The 23,607-nt window shown below is 36.5% G+C and overlaps 1 protein-coding gene across 1 annotated transcript in view; it reads left to right on the forward strand.

Moving 5' to 3' along the window:
* LOC117304349 (ATP-binding cassette sub-family C member 8-like) overlaps nucleotides 1-21,956 on the forward strand; it is a 33,898-nt gene extending 11,942 nt beyond the window's left edge. The window contains exons 11-32 of the mRNA XM_033788755.1: nucleotides 39-194; nucleotides 447-522; nucleotides 843-948; nucleotides 1,744-1,842; nucleotides 3,279-3,444; nucleotides 5,259-5,399; nucleotides 6,440-6,719; nucleotides 7,424-7,668; nucleotides 8,301-8,470; nucleotides 9,211-9,280; nucleotides 9,744-9,901; nucleotides 10,512-10,604; nucleotides 10,911-11,013; nucleotides 12,326-12,439; nucleotides 13,325-13,436; nucleotides 14,451-14,581; nucleotides 15,890-15,968; nucleotides 18,522-18,630; nucleotides 19,127-19,230; nucleotides 20,181-20,314; nucleotides 20,804-20,866; nucleotides 21,698-21,956. Coding sequence (XP_033644646.1) covers nucleotides 39-194; nucleotides 447-522; nucleotides 843-948; nucleotides 1,744-1,842; nucleotides 3,279-3,444; nucleotides 5,259-5,399; nucleotides 6,440-6,719; nucleotides 7,424-7,668; nucleotides 8,301-8,470; nucleotides 9,211-9,280; nucleotides 9,744-9,901; nucleotides 10,512-10,604; nucleotides 10,911-11,013; nucleotides 12,326-12,439; nucleotides 13,325-13,436; nucleotides 14,451-14,581; nucleotides 15,890-15,968; nucleotides 18,522-18,630; nucleotides 19,127-19,230; nucleotides 20,181-20,314; nucleotides 20,804-20,866; nucleotides 21,698-21,829 — 2,841 coding nt within the window. The 3' untranslated portion in view covers nucleotides 21,830-21,956. The remainder of the gene's footprint in view (nucleotides 1-38; nucleotides 195-446; nucleotides 523-842; nucleotides 949-1,743; nucleotides 1,843-3,278; nucleotides 3,445-5,258; nucleotides 5,400-6,439; nucleotides 6,720-7,423; nucleotides 7,669-8,300; nucleotides 8,471-9,210; nucleotides 9,281-9,743; nucleotides 9,902-10,511; nucleotides 10,605-10,910; nucleotides 11,014-12,325; nucleotides 12,440-13,324; nucleotides 13,437-14,450; nucleotides 14,582-15,889; nucleotides 15,969-18,521; nucleotides 18,631-19,126; nucleotides 19,231-20,180; nucleotides 20,315-20,803; nucleotides 20,867-21,697) is intronic.
* Nucleotides 21,957-23,607: the final 1,651 nt, after the last annotated feature.

Consider the following 23,607-nt stretch of genomic DNA (forward strand, 5'->3'; position numbering starts at 1 on the left):
AATATAAAAAGCTTTAATGAAACCAATCACTTTTACAGCATCGACATGACACTGCTATGAGACTTCAAAAAGCTGCCCAACAAGAAGGAGATGGAAAGTATGGGACCTTTAACGAAGAAACGGAACTAAAAGCAGCCAAGCCGCTGCCACCACCAACTCCAACACCTACACTTCCAGATAACTTGGTTATCAAGGTAAATTGCTTCAGAAGAAAAATACTCACCATTACTCGGGACAAGGGGGGCACTAGGAAATTGTGGGAGGCACTTGCCTCCAGGCCGCTGCCTTAAAATAATATGTCATTCCCTCAAAATGATTTTGTCCACGGAATGAAATAGGTATTTATTTTCTTCTTTACCTTTCCCTTTTTCACTGGCTCAGCACCTTTTCTCGCCCTGCAACCATGAAAGTAAAAAGCATAAATATATAATGATGTTTGCTTTTAGATTACTGATGCAACCCTAACATGGGAGGATCCATCCACACCGGTGCTTAAAAATATCAACTTGGAGATTGAGACAGGTAAGGCCAAATAATGTTTAACGTCCTATCCCACTTCTTTTAAGAGGTCGCCTCCTTTATTTTCTTATTTAGGATACATTTTATGACCTCTTTTTGGGGGTGAAAAATTCAGAAAAATAGTTGTGCCAATTGTCTTTCGTATGTTTCGGCCAGCCATTTTGAAAAAAACCCCAGGTGTTTGGTGCTTATCAATGATTGGATGCATCTTGAATGTTACGCTAATCAGTTAATCTGGAGGTCTATGGTTCAAACCCCGCTTTAGTAAAAATTTTCTTTGGTTAAAACATTATTTTTAATAATTGTCTATGTTTGTGTACCAGGCAAGTTGACAGCTATTGTTGGAGAAATTGGTAGCGGGAAATCTTCCATGGTGTCGTCCATGCTTGGTGAAATAAAACTGGTGTCTGGAGACATTACATGGAGAAGGTACAAGAATTAGAAGTAAAGACAATTATGGAAACTATAAAGTAAGGTGTATACTTCACAACATCCAAACTTATATGACCAGGATTTAAAGCCATTGGACCCTTTCGGTACAGAAAAAAAGAAAAAAGTTCACAGATTTACAAATAACTTACAGGGTTTACAGAAGGTAGTGGTGAAATACTTCTCTTGAAATATTATTCCATGAAATGCTTTACTTTTTGAGAAAACAGTAAAACAATATCAATTCTCGTTAACAAGAATTACGGATTTATGGTAAACACATGTCATGACACGGCGAAACACGCGGATACAAGGGTGGGTTTTCCGTTATTTTCTCCCGACGCCTATGACCGATTAAACCCAAATTTTCACAGGTTTGTTATTTGATATAGAAGTTGTGATACACGAAGTGTGGGCCTTGGACAATACTGTTTACTAAAAGGGTCCAATGGCTTTAAAGTATTTAAAGGAGCACACCGGCTTACCGTTTTTGTAATTTAGTGATGTGTCATCATAGATGAAATTTGTTAAGATGGTTGTGGACAAAATCATCAAAATATCACAAATTCTTGCCGGCATTTTGAAAAGGCTTGAGCTAAAACAATAATCTTATATATTACTTACAGTTATTTTTAAGCATAATGTTACCAGTATATGTTCTTATTGATCATGGAAGATTTAAAATTGTTTAAATGATTTAAGAAATAGTGCCTTTATACGTCTATCTGTAGTTGAACCGGTATTGCAGTATATGGCTTGATTTACACATTTTATTTGAATTGTATTTTTGTGTAGTGATAAAAACAAAGTCGCCTACGCCAATCAGAAAGCCTGGTTGATCAACGCATCGCTGAAGGAAAATATCGTATTCGGTTCAAAATACAATGAACAAAGGTATGTGAGAAGGTTTTATCAGTTCAGATCGCAAGAAACTAAAGCATCAATACAGACATGCAGTTAACCGTTTCTGTGGGTTAACCACCCATCGGGGAAAACTTCTGCCCATTTTAAAAAATTTTTTAAATGTTTTATTTTTTATTTTTTTTATTTTGAATTTACTGGTTTAATAAGGATGTTCCAAAACTTATAATGGCCTTCGCACCTTCTCTATTTTGCCTGTCTCGGGGCTTAAAACTACGTTTACGCATGTTTGATAAAAAATACAGGTTTTTTATGCAAAATACACGTTTTGGGGTTTCAGAATACAGTTTTGAGATCCCAGAGGTTGGCGCGTCTCTCAATATGGTTGGGACTTGCGTGATTCAAACTTCTGGGTTTAAGTGGGTCCCAGGCATGTATGCTTCGTTTTTGAAAGGGCAAGGGCATCAGGGCATTTTCTCCTTGGTAAAGGACACAAGGAAATTGTAAATTTCTACTGGAGCATTTCAATGTCACCAAGGTAACAACCAGGGGGCATGGAGGCAATCTTCTTTGCTGCCTACGTGAAGTATATCAGGCTCGTGATCCCAACCACATTGCATTTATTTAGAACTGCTTGAAATTAATAAATGAGCTCAGTACAAAAAAAACAGCTAAATTCATCTCAATCCTGTCAAACGCAAATATTATCCTAAATTCATAAATACCTAAGACAGTTTATCCATTCTGATTGGTCGAGAGGGCATCACGTCGGGGGTGTTTTAACGGATGATATAACACTAGTAAAAAGTGTTGATACATTGGCGTGACATGCGAGCTTGCACCTGTGCTTATAAGACAGTTTCTTCATTCCTAATGGTCGAGAGCAACAACTGGAACAGTTGTGCCACATCACGCGATATACGCGACGTGCACAGCAATCTCCTTATAAGGAGTTGTTTACCCAAGGGCCTTAGCATTCTTCGCTGGAGGGGTGTTGTGTTGAAAGAAATTATTATAATTTTTGCATTTTTTTTACTTTTTGACCAAAAAGTGTTGATGATTTTTGACCGAAAAGGTATTTATGAATTGGAATCAAAGTTCGTTGAATCGGTTTTCAACTAGTAGTTTAAATTTACTTGATAATTTACCTCAACTATGCTCGGTAAAATTATCAAGAACCAGGCCTTGCCAGGTTTAAACCACTAAATTGTCTCGGTAAAATATCAAGAACCAGGCCTCGGCGGGTTTAAACCACTAGTTGAGAACCTCTTCACCACACATTGATTCCCTTAGTCAACAAGGATGTATTCGAATAAACTATAAATGAACGTATACTTGTGGGTAGAGCCTCAATAATAACTCTCTCTTTTGAAGGAGTGTTGGCTCTGAAAAGAGCAAGTTTTGGTCTCTGATACAATGATTTATATCCACATCTAAAAACCAAGTGTTGTTTTGATTATGGTGTTCAGGTACCAAATGACTATCGCAGCGTGTGGTCTCCGTCAGGACATCGACATGTTACCATCAGGCGATAAGACTGAGATTGGAGAGAAGGGAATCAATCTGAGTGGAGGACAAAAACAGCGTGTCAGCGTGGCGAGGGCTGTATACAGTGATACACAAGTTGTCATCTTGGTAAAAATCAATTATTATTAATCTCTACACTTTGGTCAGTGTAGACCAATAGACCGATCCAGTAGGCTCCACCCACGACGCACATGTAAGCAAGAACACATGCACCTCTCCAATGCCTTTCTGCACAACTCTGCCGCGCGCGCCAAGTATTTGTCGGACCTTCGTTGCATTGTGTTTGGTCAATATGCAGTGGGGCGAAGCTTAATGGATCTGTCTATTGTATGAGCATGGGCAGAACAATTAGTGTTCTACAATCATTGACTACAAAATGGCAATATGTAGACCTCTTATTTGACCCTTTTCCTAGTCATTTGGACACAGATTTCGGATCATACTGACCCAGAAATGTGTCGGACCCCACTGCACTCGGAATCCAGGTCAATTCTGACCGGGGTGATTTCATATATTGTGACGGAGAATAAAACAGAAAAGAGGCTAATAAAAAGGTCTCTATAGGGGAATTCTAAAGACTGGGGGTTCGCTCAAATAATTTATCTGTACAAAGTCTATGGGAGGTTCTCACTACAGGGATAAAGGAAAGAACTAAAAAGCCGGTCCCACTGCAGCGATAATGAAAACGATAACGCTAACGACGCAAAGATAATGCATTCCATTGGTTGAATGAGCGTGTGCGTATTCTTCGGGGAGCAATTCAACCAATAGAATGCGTTTTCTTTGCGCCGTGATCGTTATCGTTTTCGCTGCAGTGTGATTCGGCCACAGGGATGTGATAAATAGAAAGTGTGATTTTAGTGTTGTAACACCCGGCGTGACAATTGGTCTTAGGGCTCACCACAGGGAAGTGTCTGCAAGCAAAGATGACACAACCAGTTTTGGTGAATCAATATGATTACCGTAAATCTTTCTTACCAACACCTTTCTCCCACCCTGTTTTCCTGTCCTTTTCCAATCTACCCTACTCTATCATCTATTCTTCACATGTTTCTTGTTGTATCCAAACCTTATGTCAGTCATCATTATTCAGGGCCAGGGCCCAATTTCATAGAGCTGGTAAGCACAAAACTTTGCTTAGCATGAATTTTCTTCCTTGGTATAAACAGGATTACCAACCAAATTTCCAATTGTTGCATATTGCTAATTACTGGTATTCAGCTGTTGTTTGCTTATCCTGAAAATCAAATGGAAATTTGGTTGGTAATCCTGTTTTTATCAAAGCAGAAATTTCATGCTAAGCAAATTTTTGTGCTTAGCAGCTCTATGAAATTGGGCCCAGTGCTTTAGTTGCCATTATTTAGCATGTATGCCTTTATGTAGTTCTGTTCAACATATTTTTTTTAAATTTGTTTTTCTTTTTACTATAATCTTATTTGCAATTACATGTATTGTTATTGTTCTTTATGAAATGGCCGAATAAATAATAATAATAATAATAATAATAATAAAAATCATTCACAATGTGGGATGTCTGGGTCAGAAAATATGCAGCTAGACTGGCTGTACTGCTGGGGGTCTAAAGTAGGCTATTGAAACATGGGGGTTAAGGTAGTGGTGGCTAGTCAAATTTTAGGGATGGAACGAAAGGCTACTTGACTTTTACATTTTTTTTAATTTCTTTTAAAATTTTTTATAGTGACAGTTGAAAGCTTCCCTTAAAATATTACTTGCTGTGGTGTTGTAGTTTTTGAGAAATTAGTGAAAAATTGTCAACGTATTTAGACTCTGAGGTGGCGTCGTCCGTCTAGGACCGGGTTCGTTTCAGGCATGCATTGAGCGTGGACGACGAAAATAGACCACCTGGCTGTTCATAATCTTTCCAAGGTGAAATAACTGTTGTTTACATCTTGCCTTCTAAGGATGATCCAATGTCGGCTCTTGATGTCCACGTCGGGACCCAAGTATTCCACGAAGCAATCAAAAACTACCTGATTGTAGAGCAGGGCAGATCTGTTGTCTTGGTGACTCATCAGACACATTTTCTTCCAGAAGTAGACTATGTAAGTCATTCAAAGTTTATTTGTATATGTAAATGAAATTAATTAATTCTTCAAATGTTTCTCATCCGGAACAAGGTTATGTAATTAACATGCAGGGAACCTGTTGGTTCCTCAAAATGGCCTACCACAGTGCTTAAATAGAAAAAGAGAAAATTGCAAAAACATATTTTCTTATCAAGAACTGAGTATCATTATTAACTTAAAAATAAAATTTCCTATATTTTATTTTCTTCCTAGATTTAACAACTCAAGTTTAAATTACTATAATCTTACTGCAAAATGTTTATATATTGAGCTGTAAAACTCATATTATGCAAATAGCAAAAAAAACAGACATATTTGTTTTTTGACGTCATGTTTCAAATTTTACTCTCAAAAGAGTATAAAATAAAATTAAAATTGACACCATTTTAAGGTGAGGTTAGATACTTGTATGTTCCCCACGAGGGCTGTATTAGAAAATGAGCGCATCACAAAACTGAATTTGTTCATGGAGCCCGTGGTTATAAATCACAGATAAATCTTGTCCAGAAACAAGCAGGCAACCAAAACATAATATTATTACTGTTGGTCAGGACAAAATTAAGTCATCATATGATGCAGATACGAGTAGTTTAACTATCTTGCTTAAAGGCAGTGGACACTATTAGTAATTACTCAAAATAATTATTAGCATAAAACCTTACTTGGTAACGAGTAATGGGGAGAGGTTGGTAGTATAAAACATTGTGAGAAACGGCTCCCTCTGAAGTGACATAGTTTTGTAGAAAGAAGTAATTTTCCACGAATTTTGATTTTGAGACCTCAAGTTTAGAATTTGAGGTCTCGAAATCAACCACCAAAACGAACACAACTTTATGTGACAAGGGTGTTTTTTTTTTCATTATTATCTCGCAAGTTTGATGACCGATTGAGCTCAAATTTTCACAGGTTTGTTATTTTATGCATATATGTTGAGATACACTAACTGTGAAGGCTAGTCTTTGACAATTACCAATAGTGTCCAGTGTCTTTAAGGCTTTCATATGCTGGTTCCACAGGTGGTTGTTTTGAAGAATGGAAGCATTATGCAACAAGGCACACCGGCCGAAATCCAGCGGGACAGTCCTCAACTCTACAAGGGCTGGGTGGATGCCGGGGTAGCAGCGAAGGCAGAGACCCCTGATATGTCGGATGCAGCGGGAGAGGACCAGGGTATTGATAGCGATATCCAGGCATTGAGGAAACAGATCTCGGAGAGAGAAAAAGAGATCAGGTTCAGGAAAGCTTCCAGGATGTCGAGAGCCAGCAGTTTCTTTGAAGATGACGAGGACTTGGATGGTACGTTAAATAAGGCGCAGTCTGGAAATTGTTTTTACTCTTTTCTAAAAAGAAACTACAGCACCTTTGAAGTGAATATTTTCAGGGAAGCTTTTTATCATCATTATCTTTAAACAGTGTTTAAGTTTAATGTAAATCTGTGGACTTTTGTGTTTTGAGTTGAACAAAATGTACTTAAGGTCAGAGGTAAACCCTAATGCTTCTGGTTCACATCATTTGGATGCGTTTTAGAAGATGTTATGACACATTGAACCCATCCTAAGTTAGACAAGTTACTCGTTCTAATTCAAGAGTGGGTTTCGTGAAATCAGCTGCGGTGCCTTTAATGAATAAGACATCAGTAGGATTTGACACATTGCATTGTTGACAATCAGAGTTGAAACCAACATGTCCATTAGAGATTATCAATACATTATTATTATTTTTATGAAGTATTATTTATACAGGGTAGCCCCATCAGTGTAAAAACACTGTTCTCCCTGGGGGCCCTGTAGAAAAAGCAAAACACAGAACAAGAGATAAACCAAAACATACATAAAGAACAACCCCAACAAAAGCAACAACAGCACTCTATACCACCAGGAACAAAACAGAGAGAAAAGGCAACAAAAAGCCAATTATGCAAAATAAATCAATGACTCCGTAACAAGGTGTTACTGCAAACCTTTACTATTAGACATCCTTTGTCTTGCTTCTTACCACAGATTTATTTCCCGCTGAGGAGTGTGATGACGAAGAAGAGGACGATGGCAGTAAATTAATCCATGCAGAGGAGCGTAACAAAGGCTCAATATCATGGCGGGTCTATCTGTATTATCTTCAAGCCATTGGGCCCAAGGTGGTCATTCTCGGTTTCGTTGTATTTCTAATCAACTTCTTGTTGTCCACGTACAGCAACTACTGGATATCAAATTGGTCAGAGGCTGGACTGGAGCCAAATATCACACAGGTAATTAATAAAGATGCTATGTCAGATTTTTGGCCGATTTGACCCAAAAATTTTGATTTAAAATTCAACAGGTATTTTGATGGGGGTCGAGAAAGTTACAAGCTTTCATTTGAGCCATTGCTCGAAAAAGGCCGCCAATTATTAGTAGCAGTGAAATAAAGTGCTCAAAATTAGTTTTTGTCGGGATCCCGACAATATATCACGTGCTTATGTGTTTTATAAGAAACGTTTTACATTTTTGTCATGGTTCCTGACCATTTAAAGTAAAAGTTAAACTTTTTTTCGTTAGAGCGGGTGATACTCTTTGAAATACCATTCACTCAAAAAAATCAATTTTTTGCTGATCAAAAACACTAGAGTTTGAAATGTGCTCTTAACGGCTAGGCCATGACACAGGTTCCAATAGTTTAATAGTAACAGCTGACCTGATTTATGGCTGGTAAGTACATAAGCTCTGCTCATCAGCAAAGAATGTCTTGCTTTTTAGCTGAAGTTGAGTTCCATCCAAAGTGTATTGCGACTTAATATAAATAATTTGGGGTTGAACAAAGTTTTTGACTGTTCCTATTCATGGTCTTTGTGTTTTTAAACTCTCCCGAAACAAACACAAATTTTCCATTTCTAATTCTTAGGAGGAAGTTGAGGCCCTCAGTGAATACTACTTGACTGGGTATACCATCATCTCGGTAACATCTGCTGTAGTTGTCTATCTCTTCAGTGCGACAACATTCCTGTCCTCACTCATAGCGGGGCAAAACATCCACGAGAGAGTCCTAAAGAATGTCACCCAGTCCCCCATGAGGTTAGTTCACTTAATTTGTGCTTTCATTTGCACTAGTATGTTTCGTATGTCCGTCTGATGTCTATTAATTTTATGTCCACTCCGTTGGTTTGTCTGTTTCTGTTTTCTTTGTTTTGTTGTGTTTTGTCATTTAAATGTTGTCTTCCTTTTTGTTTATATGAATTAATTTTGTGTTGTGTTTAGGGAATTCCGTTTAAGCTTCGACTTTCTGTGTAATGCCTCCACTAAGGATTTTTTTGTAAAAATTGTTTTTTTTTTCTTCTAAAGTACATGATTCATGTGGAAATAAATGTTTCTGAAATGAAATGAAATGATTTCCATTTAATTTTGTTAATGAAAAGAGTGACCCTTATACATTGAAGGGCCGTTTTTATGTTCTTACAGGCAATGTACATGTACTATACTGGTCACATGGGGAAATGTTTACATTTTATGTCATAAACCGAAATAAAGGCTGTTTGTGAAAATACAGTACTGTAGTTTTGGTGCAATGGTTCTTGTTCTCATTAGTGTAACTAGGAAACTATAACGTTTTGTCACTTTAAAGTGTGAGAAAATGATGTAAAAACACAGATTTAAATAATGCATGATATTTTTTAAAGAATTGCCTCTTTGTAAAACGGTGATGAAATCTCAATAAATTGACCTAAGGCATGTTTCTATGTTTGAAGCATGTAATCCTGGTCTATGAAAGGTATGGGACAGAATTTAAAAAATACTCTGTGATTTATCCTTTGTAGATTCTTTGACACGACACCCATCGGTAGGATCCTGAATCGATTCTCAACTGACACAAAAATGGTGGATCAGGTAAACCCTTATACTACGAACCCCATCTGTCCAGAAACATGACTTGTTTGAAATAATCTAAACTCAAACAATAATTTTTAAACAAATATTGCCCCCTCCCCTAAAAAAAGGCTTATACCTTTAAGACCCTGTTGCCTATCATATTTGCAAAAGGCAACATCTAGGTCCGGGGAGAAGCACAGCTTGTGTTCCCCAGCCTATGAACAGACAGACAAAAAAGATAGACAGCCATTAAAAACAGGTGTAAGGTAGAAAAATAAGGCCGTCAGTATTTCCTTGATCCCTGGTCTTGAATAGCCAGTTATGGGAACAGTGGGTTTTTCACAGCAGAGCACCCTGAATACACAACCTTTTTATTTTCAGCAGCAACTGAAGACACGTCTGTTCACACTTGCTTTCCCTTTAATTTGAGATCTCTCTCTTGTTCCAAGAGTATATACTTTATATTAAATTTTTCTTTTAGACTATCGGCTACACATTGGCACAGACGTTACAGTTTGCATCGATCACTGTTATAGGTCTGCTCATTAATGCAATTAATGCACCGATCTTCATCATTGGCATCATTCCCATAACGATACTCTATCTGTTTGTCACTGTATACTACATTTCCACAACACGGTAAGTCAGAGATGTGATTTCACAATTTTTTAAGCAGAAATCCATTTATTTTAAACCCCACCCCTTAAAATTTGTTGTTATATATTTCTTTTGTTTACATTTTTTCATAACTTAGTTGATCAAGTTCATAAGAAAATTAAGATAATACCACATAAAAAAACCCAAGTTTGCAGAGCGGGGCTTTCCAAACCAAAGACAAATGCATGTAAGCAGGCTTCATACCCGCAAGTTTTCACGCTTGCAAGCTTTCACGCTTTCACGCTTTGCGCTCGCAAGCTTTCTTGCTTTGCTCTCATAGTTCAGAATTTTTTTAACAGCCTATCACATCGCTGGTAAGTAGTCCGTCCTTATATGTTCCGTTTTTTATTTTCTTTTTAATAATGACCCATCAATCTGTACATACAACCCCTTGTTGATTAACAATTGGTTCTTCTGTTTTCACAAAATGTTGCTGTATTTTTATTGGTTTAATTTTAAAGCGCTTTGTGATGTCTGTTACATGGGAGGCGTTTTTCAATAATAGATATTATTATTATAATTATGTGATCAAATGGATTTTAAGTCACTCCCCTGATTCATATCATGCTGACTCTTTCTCCATAATACACAGTGAGTTGAAACGTCTGGAGAGCATCAATATGTCACCCGTGTACTCGCACTTCTCAGAGACACTTTCTGGACTGTCCACCATACGAGCTTACAAGTACGTAGAATCTGTTATTTTGAGTTGGATATGGGACGCAGACTCGCTATATTTGTCCGTATTTGAGCGCGTGTGTAATAATAAATTCATCTTGAAGAAAACTTTTAAGCAATGCATATGACAATCAGCATTTGATGCAATGCGCCACTTTAGAATTTACATTAAATTCTTACATAAGCTGTTTGTTTTGTGTAAAGCTTGTTTACTTGTTGGCCACTGCAATCTGTTCCCTGCATTTTAACGATATACTTTTCTGATTGTTTTTGTTTTGTTTTCTCCCTTAAAAACCTGTTTTATTTCCTCCAGTAAGCAAGCTTGCTTCGCTGGTGCCGCCATGGATAAAATCAACACCAGTGCCCTGACGTGTCTATTCCGACAAGGGTCTAACTTCTGGCTTCAATTTAGACTGGTTCGTATTTGAAATAACATAGCTAGGTCAAAATCATGACTTATTTATATACATCATATTTTCATTTTACTTACTTGCGTCAGTGCTTTGTTGCTTGTAAGTTGTTTTGTTCCTATTCGTACGTTCTCCTGTGTGCTTGTTGTCTCTGTCTGACCACAGGCTATTCACTACAAGCTTCGGCTTATCAAATCCGCCTCCATACTTTTCATTTTCTTTGATTGTAAAAACCTTTAACTACTCTGTCCGCCATTACATTATGCATTCTGTAATGATGTTTTAACTTTTGACAGTATGGAAACAAGTGTGAATTGAATTGACAAAACTTACTCAAACAATATGAAAGTAAGAGAAAAGGAGTTTTATGTCCATTGCTCTTTACCAAGTAAGTTTTTATGCTAACAATTATTTTGAGTAATTTTTTAAAATATTTTTTATTTTTTGTTTTTATGCAAGTCGCCAGACACACAAGGCCTGAAGGCCACTTCAAGGTGTGGGCTACAATTATTTTTCCTAGGGCTGAAACAGGGTTACCCCCTTTGCAGTCCATACGGATGTAGGCTTGGGTATCATCAATCCGAAGCCTGGCCGGTAGAGCAGAAAGCACTACCTCCCCAATTTTATGTAGCAAGTGTCACGATCGGGATTCGAACCCACACTCTGCTGATCAAATACAAGAGCTTGAATCCGGTGCTCTTAACGCTCGGCCATGACATGGCCAATTACCAACGGTGTCCAGTGCATTTAAGAACTGGTCTGGTTCTTCCACTGGTTCATCTCCAGGAAACTTCACTTGATCAAACCAATTTCTGCTATAAAAGGGTCTGGATACTTTTTGTAAGAAACAAATCACAATGTCCACAGACTTATTTCAAACTCGCACAATAAATTTGAAGATAATTATGGTAGAAATCTTCCCTTAAAATATTATGTGCTGAGGTGCTGTAGTTTTTGAGAAACGAGTAAAACAAGTCAAGAAATTAATACTAATATCTCAAAAACTACAGCACCTCAGCAAGTCATATTTTAAGGGAAGCTTTTTTATACCATCATCATCTTCAAACCGTATAAGTTTAACGTAAATCTGTGGACATTGTGTTTTGTGTAACAAAACGTACCCAAATCCTTTAGGCAACATTTGTCCATGCTTAGCCAAGTATTATGCTTGGTAGCTTGATTAAAATTAATTTGAGTTTTTACTCTGCTGGGGTCGAAAAGTGAGGCAAATAACCATGTTTGTATTTATACCATAGGGCCTTTTGGTTCGTAAGCAGTTTGCAATCCGTTCATTCTATTTTCTTATGACTGTTTACAGGGTGTGATTGGAGCGGGTATTGTTGGTATGGCTGGTACTGCAGCCATAACGACATTCTTCTCTGGTGGTATCGACATTAGTTTGGTTGGCTTGTCGATCTCCTTGTCTCTTTATGTGAGTATATGAATTAGGAGGACAAACTCTAGACGGTCACCTAATGTTGGCTAGAACAAACTAGTCAAAACGTTTAGACCAATTAAGAGTTCACTCCACAATATGATACCCTTGATCCACTAAAGCTAAAGTAGTAGTCTCGGCCAATTTTCTACCCTCCGCCCAGTGAGCAGTTAATAAGCAGGACAGTTCTTTTTTGAACTGAGAAGTCTCCTTAAGTCCGAAAATCTACTTCGCGATAATACACAAGCGCGAGTGGAATACGGAAAAATGTAGTGTTCTGCGTCCCATATCCAACGAGGCCGATGGCCAAGATGGGTATGGGGCGCAGATGCGCTATATTATTCATATTTCCATGAACACGCGTGTGATAACATATTTATCTTCAAGCACACTTGGTGCGTGACCATAGAACACTCAAGACCCAGTTAGTGATATTAGCCGCGCAATGTAGGTTTTTACCACCACTCCATTCTGCAAATCTGATTTGAGGATTAGCGCCTACTTGAAGATTATAGAATATATAGCAAGACAAGTTCTCCAAAGAAAATAATCTACCATGCAAGTAGAGACACATTATGGTGTTACCGCACACCAAATATAAATTGATACCTTACCATACAATGCCTCAAATCCCATAGAAACTTTTAAAGTTGCAGAAGTATAAATTCTCTACATAAAACATATAAGTAGGATTTGAAACTTTGCATGGTGGAAATATGATTTAGAAAGGTTTGCGGTAACACAATGTAATGACTATCTCTAATGAGTTGGGGTGGTTCTGAAAAGAACCGTTGGTTTTAACTAGACGTTTCGATCAGTATGCTCTGATCGTCTTCTGGAGAAAAAAACAAATGAACACCATTTCTTGTTTTCTCTCCCCAGTCCTCCCAGCTGTTGATGCAGACAGTCAGCCAGTCAGCTGAGCTTGAGATGCAGATGAATGCTATAGAGAGACTCAAATATTTTGCCAATCTGGAAATAGAGAAACAAGAAGGTATCCCCTTTTTTTACTTTTTTTTACTTTTTTTTCTTCTAAAGCCCGCTTCGAATGCGAAGCGAATTTGACGTGAATTTTACGTCACAACCCTCCTTTCGCAGCGATATTCGCAAATGAGTTGAACACAGTTCAACTCAGTGTGAATTTCTTTGCGAATTTGTGACGTCAACATTCGTATCGCATTCTCATTCGCAGGAAGTACATGTATGAACCGGGCTTAATGCACACAGGGGAAAACAAATTTTACTTTTTACTTGTAAACTGTAATGAAATAAGTAGGATTTGAAACTTTGCATGGTGGAAATATGAAATTTAATGAGGTTTGGGTCACAGCATGTAATGAACATCTCTAAAATGAGTTGGCGTGGTTCTGAAAAGGACCATGGGTAACAACTCAACGTTTTGATCAGTATGCTCTGGATCGTCTTCTGGAGAAAAGCTTCTCTCAGATTATCATTCCATGGTGCTACCGCAAAACCTTTCTTAATTGTATTGAAATAAATAAAATTGAATTGAATTGATTCCAATTGAATTGAACTTAATTGAATTTAATTGAATAGCAGGGTACAAAAGCAGGGAAACAGACAAGATATTCTTCCAACTTTAGTCTGATTTTCCCTTGGCTCTTGGAGAAAATCAGACAAGTTGTAGTTTAATTAGCCTGGAAAGTCAACAGAGGCATCAGCATGTGTACATTTAGGTCAGCCCTTGAACTTGATAAAATATTCCTAATTTTTTTTCCTAATTCCTTTTTTTTTTCCAAAGACCGAAAAATCATGCCTGCATGTAAATTCAGTTCATTTTGTGGAATAAACCAGGGTCCTTTTTCTGAGGAGCAAACTGTTTTCTCAAAAACTCATTACTTCAGAGGGCGCCATTTCTATCAATGTTTTATACTATCAACGGCTCTCCATTTCTCCTTAAGTTTTATGCTAATAATTATTTTGAGTAATCCAATAGTGTCTAGTCCCTTTAAACTGTTTGTTATTGGTGACAATTTGACATATATAGGTGTGTTCCAACCACCTGATGATTGGCCGTTTATTGGTGACATCACCGTCAATAATCTGGAGATGCGTTATTCCAAGGAACTGGAACCGGTTCTTCAGAATATAAATATTCGCATCAAGGGAGGAGAGAAGGTAGGAGCTAAAAACGTCTTAATAATAATAATAATAGTATTAATAAGGGATATTTGAGAAAAAATGGGCTGGTATGCATTATGATGAACTAATTTTTGTAGAAAAACTTCTATTCACGTGAAATAAGTGAAGAAAACATTGAATATTTGCATAAAAAACCTAACAGTCAAGAAATCCAGAAAAACATTTTTCAAAAGCTTAGCATTGGATTTCCTGGCAATTATGCTAAGTTATAAGAACAAAATATTTAAGAAACGGAGTAGAAGTACTATAAATGTTTTTGTGAAAGAAGAATATACATTTGCTTATGAAATGAATTAATTTTAAATGAAGTATCTTTCTGTTACAAATGCCATGTGTTTATTGTATTGCTATTATCATTTCCCATGTTTGTTTGTCCTTTGATGTGTTTCTTAGTCTAAAGACACTGGACACTATTGGTAGTTGTCAAAGACTAGTCTTCTCACTTGGTGTATCTCAACATATGCATAAAACAACAATGTGAAAATTTGAGTTCATTCTCGAAAACTACATTACTTCAGAGGGAGCTGTTTCTCACAATGTTTAATACTATCAACCTCTCCCCATTACTCATTACCAAGTAAGGTTTTATGCTAAAAATTATTTTGAGTAATTAGCAATAGCGTCCACTGCCTTTAAGACTACTTTGTTTGGCCTCCTACCAGCTCCTGCATGGTTTAATTGTTATACTGCTTGTTTTTACTTACTTTTATTTTGTTGACTCCTAATATCTGTGAGTTATTAAATGTGTGTCTGAATTGAGTTTATTCATCACAATATTGTTTTAATAGTCAGTCGACCCTATCGCTTTAAAAAAAAGTGCACATTGAAAGAAAAGCTTTTTTAAAAAGATTAAATCGATTCAACACCAAATAGAAGATTGGAAACAATATTTCCCAACTATTTGTTTAATGCTTGCCACCTATTTACCTCTCAATTCAAAAGATAATCCCATGCTTTTTGTTCCTTTTCTGTTTTTCCTGGTTTGCTGGCATCCCCGACAATTTGTTTAGGCCTCCTTTTTTGTACTCCGGTGGTCCTTTTCTTCGGTGGTTTTTAATTTGTTGGTCGACACCCTAGTATTTTATAGGATGGTTGTAAATACTTCTGTCACTGTGTATTTGTCCCGTTTATCTTTTTCAAGTTCTTCTATTCTATTTAACATATTTATCTTGGTTTTTTTTTATTGTAAGATGTGCACTTGAAAACAATTTTTATGTCTTTTAACATGGTGTTTATATTAAATTGAATGAAATTGCAATTGCCTTGTTTTTGTCATCTCTATAGGTTGGTATCTGTGGGCGAACCGGTAGCGGTAAATCCTCCCTAATGCTGGCATTCTTCAGACTGATTGACAGAACTGATGGTAAGAATACTAATAGGATCACTGTTTTAAACATTGTCATCAATTCTTTGTGGGTTGAACAAAGTAAACATCTACAACAGAACCAAATCTCTCGTTTGCAACGACTGCAAAACACTGTAGCTCGGCTGGTCACTTTGTCCTCCAGGAGAACCCATATCACTTCGGTTTTGAATGATCTTCACTGGCTCCCTGTTCGATATCGCATTCAATACAAATTACTTCTGCTTGTTTTTCATTCTTTACATGGTTCTGCTCCTCAGTATAATTGTCAATTAATTACTCGTTACAATCCTTCCAGATGTCTTAGATCATCCACCTCTTCGTTACTGGTTGTTCCCCAAACCCACAACAATTGGGGTGACAGGGCTTTTTCTCATGCTGGTCCTTTACTTTGGAATAATCTGCCTCTTCATATCCGTAACATGTCCTCTATTCATAAGTTCAAAGAGGTCCTCAAAACCCACTTTTTCACAGCTGCTTTTCATTAATTTTGTGTTTCTTCCTTGGGCCATGAACACCACTTGTGGTGGATACCGGCGCACTTAAAGTGTTCATATTATTATTATAAATATGACTATAGAGCGAACCTGCAACCTCCGTGTTATTGTTGTTAGGAGCAAGCTTTTGTAAAGCAACCTCCAGAAGAGTAAACCCTGGCACCATTGTGGCATACACATTCATGAAAGGGAAGGTACACGTTTGGTAATTACTCAAAACAAATATTAATTTAAAAGCTGACTTGGTAATGAGCACTGGGGAGATGTTGGTAGTATGGAACATTGTGAGAAACAACTCCCTCTAAAGTAACGTAGTTTTTGAGAAAGAGGTAATTTCTCACTAAAATAATAAAAGACTTCTAGCGAGAAGTCTTTTATTCCTGAAAGCACACAAATTCGTCCAACAAGGATTGAGTTCAAATTTTCACAGGCTTGATATTTTATGCGTATGATGGGATACACCAAGTGAGGACACTGGTCTTTGACAATTACCAAATGTGTACCTTCCCTTTAACGTGCCAGAGCTATATCTGGCCCTGATTTTAGGGTCTCCCTATTGCCGTTTGATAATATGAACACTTAGTTTGACCCACAGAGACTAGCCGAAACTGTCCAAACAAACTTTACTGTCAGTTTATCAAAAGACAATTAAATAATATAAAGTTTGATCAGCTCTTGTTCTGAATTTATTGTAAGTATTTATATATATATTTTTTTAGATTTGACGCGAACTTACATGTAGAAAAGTGTACAATTGTTTGAAAACTTTACGAAGGCCCAATAAGTTAGTATTTGTATACTTTCTGGTACAATGACTTGCTTAGTCACCAGGTACCTCTTAACTTTGAATTCCTTGACTTTTTAGAGACAGTTGCTATGTCAAATGGTTCGGGGCAAGCTTTTGTGCAGCAATCTCCAGATGAGTAAACCCTGGTACCATTGTGGCATACACATTCATGAAAGGGAAGGTACACGTTTGGTAATTACTCAAAACAAATATTAATTTAAAAGCTGACTTGGTAATGAGCACTGGGGAGATGTTGGTAGTATGGAACATTGTGAGAAACAACTCCCTCTAAAGTAACGTAGTTTTTGAGAAAGAGGTAATTTCTCACTAAAATAATAAAAGACTTCTAGCGAGAAGTCTTTTATTCCTGAAAGCACACAAATTCGTCCAACAAGGATTGAGTTCAAATTTTCACAGGCTTGATATTTTATGCGTATGATGGGATACACCAAGTGAGGACACTGGTCTTTGACAATTACCAAATGTGTACCTTCCCTTTAACGTGCCAGAGCTATATCTGGCCCTGATTTTAGGGTCTCCCTATTGCCGTTTGATAATATGAACACTTAGTTTGACCCACAGAGACTAGCCGAAACTGTCCAAACAAACTTTACTGTCAGTTTATCAAAAGACAATTAAATAATATAAAGTTTGATCAGCTCTTGTTCTGAATTTATTGTAAGTATTTATGTATATATTTTTTTAGATTTGACGCAAACTTACATGTAGAAAAGTGTACAATTGTTTGAAAACTTTACGAAGGCCCAATAAGTTAGTATTTGTATACTTTCTGGTACAATGACTTGCTTAGTCACCAGGTACCTCTTAACTTTGAATTCCTTGACTTTTTAGAGACAGTTGCTATGTCAAATGGTTCGGGGCAAGCTTTTGTACAGCAATCTCCAGATGAGTAAACCCTGGTACCAATTGTGCCATACACTTTCATTCAGAATTGTGTGTGGTTGTTCACTACTCTTATCTGATAACTACGCAAAAGTTTGCCCAAAACCATTTACATAGCATTTCTCTACAGTCTAAGTAATTCTAGTTTTTATGTTTTAAGTTGTGCCTGAGCAAATCATATCAAATCAAATTCATACTTCCTGCGATTTCTTGACGTCACAGCCGGCCATGTTTTCGAAGGATGAACCGGGCGTAACTTGTGTCTTGTGGCTTTCAAAGTGTTTTATTGTTTTTGTGATTTTAATCATGTAGGCTTACTGTTTCCGTTTTGTTTCCTAAACAGTGCCATTGTTTCTTTTGTTTCAGGGGCTTTATACATTGATGGAGTGAATATTGATCACGTGCCTCTTGCTGTATTGAGACAAAGGATCTCCATTGTCCCTCAGGATCCAACTCTCTTCACGGGAACCATACGGTAACATTGTGATAATAATGTACATTGGCACCCGATTGATTAATGGGTCATGATGGTACTCCCCCAACGCTGTAGTTTCTTTTTGCATTTTTGCTTTATGCAAGATTATTCCAATTCAATTCAATTCAATTCAAAAAACTTTAATCATCCTTTGCAGGCAATTACAATAGCAGACCAGCTCCATATAAAAATATATGTGGACAAAAATCTGATAGAATTGATTGTTGCAAACTGATTACCAATTAAAATGACCTGTGGTATAATAGTTCATGGCCTGACTTTTCAAGGCTGAACAAAACAAAAAGAGTGAAAGACTCTCTGCTAGGGTCGAAACGTCCAAACATTAACAATATTTTGCACTGATTTATTTTGATACAGTGATTGGACAGGCTTTAAAAAATAGTATGTCAATAGCTTCAGGCCATTTACTGGCTTTGTGTAAAAAAAACACCTTTGTTCTAAAACCATGTTTGTACTCTCTCTCTTATATTTTTAGCTTCAATTTAGATCCATTTGATAAATGCAGCGATGAGGACATATGGGAGGCGATTGACATTGCTCAACTTAAGAACACACTTTCCAACCTACCTAATGGATTAGGTAAAACAAATAATGTTACAATGTTTTGGTTCTGCTTTTGCTTTTCACTCTTCCAAAATAATGTACTTAGGCCTTGATGCTATGCTATTATTGCATCAGGGGAGATAGTGTGCACAACATTGGTAAGAGTAGACTAACAATATAAACACCCTCAGATTTGTTTGAAAGTCATTGTGGAAAACTTTCCTTTAAAGCCATTGGACACTTCCGGTAAACAGTGTTGTCCAAAGGCCCACACTTTGTGTATCACAACTTACATATGAAATAACAAACCTGTGAAATTTCGGCTCAATCGATCATCGGAGTCGGGAGAAAATAACGGGAAAACCCACCCTTGTTTCCGCACGTTTCGCAGTTGTTTGTAAATCTGTGAGTTTTTTTTATGTTACAAAAGTGTCCAATGGCTTGAAACAATTGCTTGAAGTAATATAATATTATTATTTTTTGAGAAATGAGTAAAACTCGGATGTCCACTGTTTTTTGATTTTTTTTCTTTCTTCATTGTCTTTTCTTTCTTCATTGTCTTTTCTTATTTCTTAAAATGTATTTGTCATCGTCCGTATCACCCGATGACCAAATGTTAATATAAGGTAATACTAGGGGCTAAGTTAGACCAAGTACTAGCAGTAGAATACGACCTTAAAGTTCAAACTGTAATCCATTTTACCAATTATTTGAACTGTTGTCATGTTTGAACTGTTGGATTGGTATTTGTGGAGTGTCACAAGCAGAACTTAAAACATGTATGTACATTGTAGCATATGACAATTATGTTCTATTTATATAGGCTTAGGCTGTATATATACCATATATGTCATTTAAAAAAATTTGTTTTATTTACTTTTTCTTCTTTTTTTTTTTTTTAAAGTTGCAAAGTTTTAGTTTACAGCATGAGGCTCTCAATAAATCTAACTATTTATATTATTATTAATGTTTCAAATTCTATTCAGAGTCTATCGTGACCGAGGGAGGTGAGAACTTCAGCGTTGGGCAGCGGCAGTTATTCTGCGTAGCTCGTGCATTCCTCAGGAAATCTCGGATTCTCATCTTGGATGAAGCAACTGCCTCCATTGACAAGGATATGGTGAGAAAACAACTCCTCGGATGAACTTATTATGGAAACCATTAGAGTTACATCAGTCACATTGACTTCGTTTATCAATTTTCTTTGGCCACATGCGACTTCATTTTATGACACTTGCCTTGATGCTTTTATGTAGCCAGTATCAATTTTGTTCATTCGTTAATTTTTTTTTAAAGGCCCTTTTGGGTTTGGATGTATTGGTTTTGTGAGTGTTGCAGAGTGCTAGCATGTTGTCTTGTGGTATGTGAGATTGTGAGGGTGCAAGTGTTTTTGTTCGTTTCGGAGTGTGCTGGTTTGTGTATTTTCCTTGGAAAGTGTGTATTTGCTTTTTCCGCCCCTTTTCACTAGCGTTTTCTTTATCCTGATGTCCTTTTAATGATGTACTTTTAACTTTTAATCATAGTTGCAATTCAATTTTTATGCTGTGTTGACTATTGTGAATAAACCTTTTATCTAACTATCTTATAATCTATCTATCTTTCTTTGTAGGACGCCATTCTTCAGGATGTGCTTTTCACTGCTTTTGCCAACAAAACGGTTCTCACCATTGCTGTAAGTTATACTTATCTACATACGAATGCTGGCAAGATCTTAAAAGTTTTAATCAAAAATGGAATCCCTGAGAAATATTTGAGATATTGGCATCTTTGCTGTCTTTGTTCCATTAAAATAAGAAATACCAATACTTATGGAAGGCTGGGTTAACTGCCAAAATTCAAGCATTCATTTTGCTCATTTGAAGTGTTTTACATTGCTGCTTGTATATTTATATATTTATATATTTTTATATTTCAATATCTAGTTGTGCTCTTTAGGACCAGCTGGAGAGGAAAGACAGGAACTTTGTTTCTTTTAGGCAATCTGGCTGTTTCTTTTTCCTTCCTGTATTTTTTATTCCTCGGTGCTGTATCTTTTAATGCTTTTACTGCTTTGCATTTTGGTACTTTTTATCTACCCGAGAAATTAAATAAACAAATTTACACATCTTGTAACTTCTGACACCATTGAGTAAAAGAAAAAAAAAAAAGTAAAAACAATTCAAATTTAAGCGTTGAAAATGGCGGGATTTCAACATGGGAATTATTTTATTCAAAAGGCACTATAAAGTGACATTTGTACACACAACAAAAGTCAATATTAGGCTGGGTTGATTTGTTTTTTAATTCTAAACTGCTAGGTTAACTTTTTGTTTTTTAAATTTTTTTGTTTTTATTTATTTTAACCTAGAAAGACTCTTCTAGGGTCGAAACGTCAGGCCATGAACTATTTTGTTATTTATACTGTGGGTCCTTTTGGTTGGTTAGCATTTTGCAACAGATATTCTAATTTTCATTTTCTTATTTATTTGTTTATTCATTTCTTTATTTTTGTTTTACTACACAGCACCGTGTGTCTACCATTCTAAATTACGATACCATCGTAGTTTTGAGTGCAGGTAAGCTTGAGGAGTGGGACAGTCCTAAGGCACTTCTTAGCAACCCAGACTCCATTTTCTCGTCTCTCGTCAACGGATAGAAAAAAAGAACAGACCTTAAGTATGACCTTGAGGAGGAAATCATTCCCACCAAAACCACATCTAAAGGCACTATTGGTTATTACTCAAAACAATTGTTAGCAGAAAAACTTACTTGGTAATGAGCAATGGAGAGCTAGTGATAGTATAAAAGATTGTGAGAAACAAGTACCTCTAAAGTAACGTAGTTTTAGAGAGGGAGGTAATTTCTCACTCAAATATTCAAGACTTAAGTCCTGAAGCCTTTTATTAGGCATCTGAGAGCACACTTAATCTTGTTCAACGAAAGTGTTTTTCTTTCATTATTCTCTTGCAACTTCGATAACCAATTCAGTCCAAATTTTCACAGATTTTTTATTTTATGCATAAAAATGTTGGGATACACCAAGTGAAAATACTGGTCTTTGACGAGTACTTAATAATAACGAAAACTTATATAGCGCCAAAGTCTGCCTAAAAGATGCTCAAGGCGCTTCACATAGATACAATTTAAGAAAAAAAAAACAAAGGCTAAAAAGAACTAATCTAAGTAATTAATCATTAACAAACCTAAGAAATTAAAAAACAGCAATACAATTAAAGGTGTCAAGTGCCTTTAAACTTCTTGTACACTTCAATCAAACTACCATGAGTCCTGAAAGTATTGTTAATAGTTACAAAGTTTAATTATTATCTGATAAATAATGCAGATTTCTTACAAATTTTATTGTAGAAACAAAGAATTACTTTACTTAGAAGAAAAACAGCAGACTGTTTTATGTTTACGAAAAAAAGATACTTGAAATATTTTAAAAGAGGGTAGGTTTATATAAGATTAGCTGAGGGCAATAGCACATTCATTTCGATCGTCTAGTTTATGACAATTAGTCTGAAAATAATACTGTTAAAATCGTAAATATAATGACAGATTGTCTAGCTATATCTTCACTATGAAGAGTTGTGTTCAGTGCCTAAAGCTGTGTTGCCATCCCTTTTTCTTCCGCTGCCACGCGAAAAGTTGACTGGCTTTGGGATAATTCTACCATGTATTTCCACCTGGACCTAAATTCTGCGACATTTGCATAGCATTTTACAGCATGGTCGTGGTAGGTTTACAGCGGAACTGTTCCTATTGGTCTTTTTAGCGGCCCTTTTAAGTTATCAGGGCTGCGTGGAGGTCTTCTGCGACCTCTTTTGGACTGTTAGTTTTACACCATGGTCGCGGTCAGTTTACCAGGCATCCCAATTGGAATTAATTTTGTCATTCAACAGAAAAGTCACCGTAAAAAAATTAAAATTCCAATTGGAACACGGCTTAAAGGCAGTGGATACTATTGGTAATTACTCAAAATAATTATTAGCATAAAACCTTACTTGGTGATGAGTAATGGAGAGAGGTTGATAGTATAAAACATTGTGAGAAACGGCTCCCTCTGAAGTGCCATAGTTTTCGAGAAAGAAGTAATTTTCCACGAATTTGATTTAGAGACCTCAGATTTAGAACTTGATGTCTCAAAATCAACCATCTACATGTATAATGCACACAACTTCGTGTGACAGGGGTGTTTTTTCCTTTCATTATTATCTCACAACTTTGACGACCGATTGAGCTCAAATTTTCACAGGTTAGTTATTTAATGCACATGTTGAGCTACACCAACTGTGAAGGCTAGTCTTTGACAATTACCAAAAGTGTCCACTGCCTTTAAGGCATTTTTAATGGTAACTAAATGTAGGGTCAGAGATTGGTAAAGATTCCAAAAAAATTGACCATAAAACATTATTGGGTGAGATGCACTGC

Source organism: Asterias rubens, chromosome 2, assembly GCF_902459465.1.
Source record: "Asterias rubens chromosome 2, eAstRub1.3, whole genome shotgun sequence".
Classification (NCBI taxonomy): Eukaryota; Metazoa; Echinodermata; class Asteroidea; order Forcipulatida; family Asteriidae; genus Asterias; species Asterias rubens.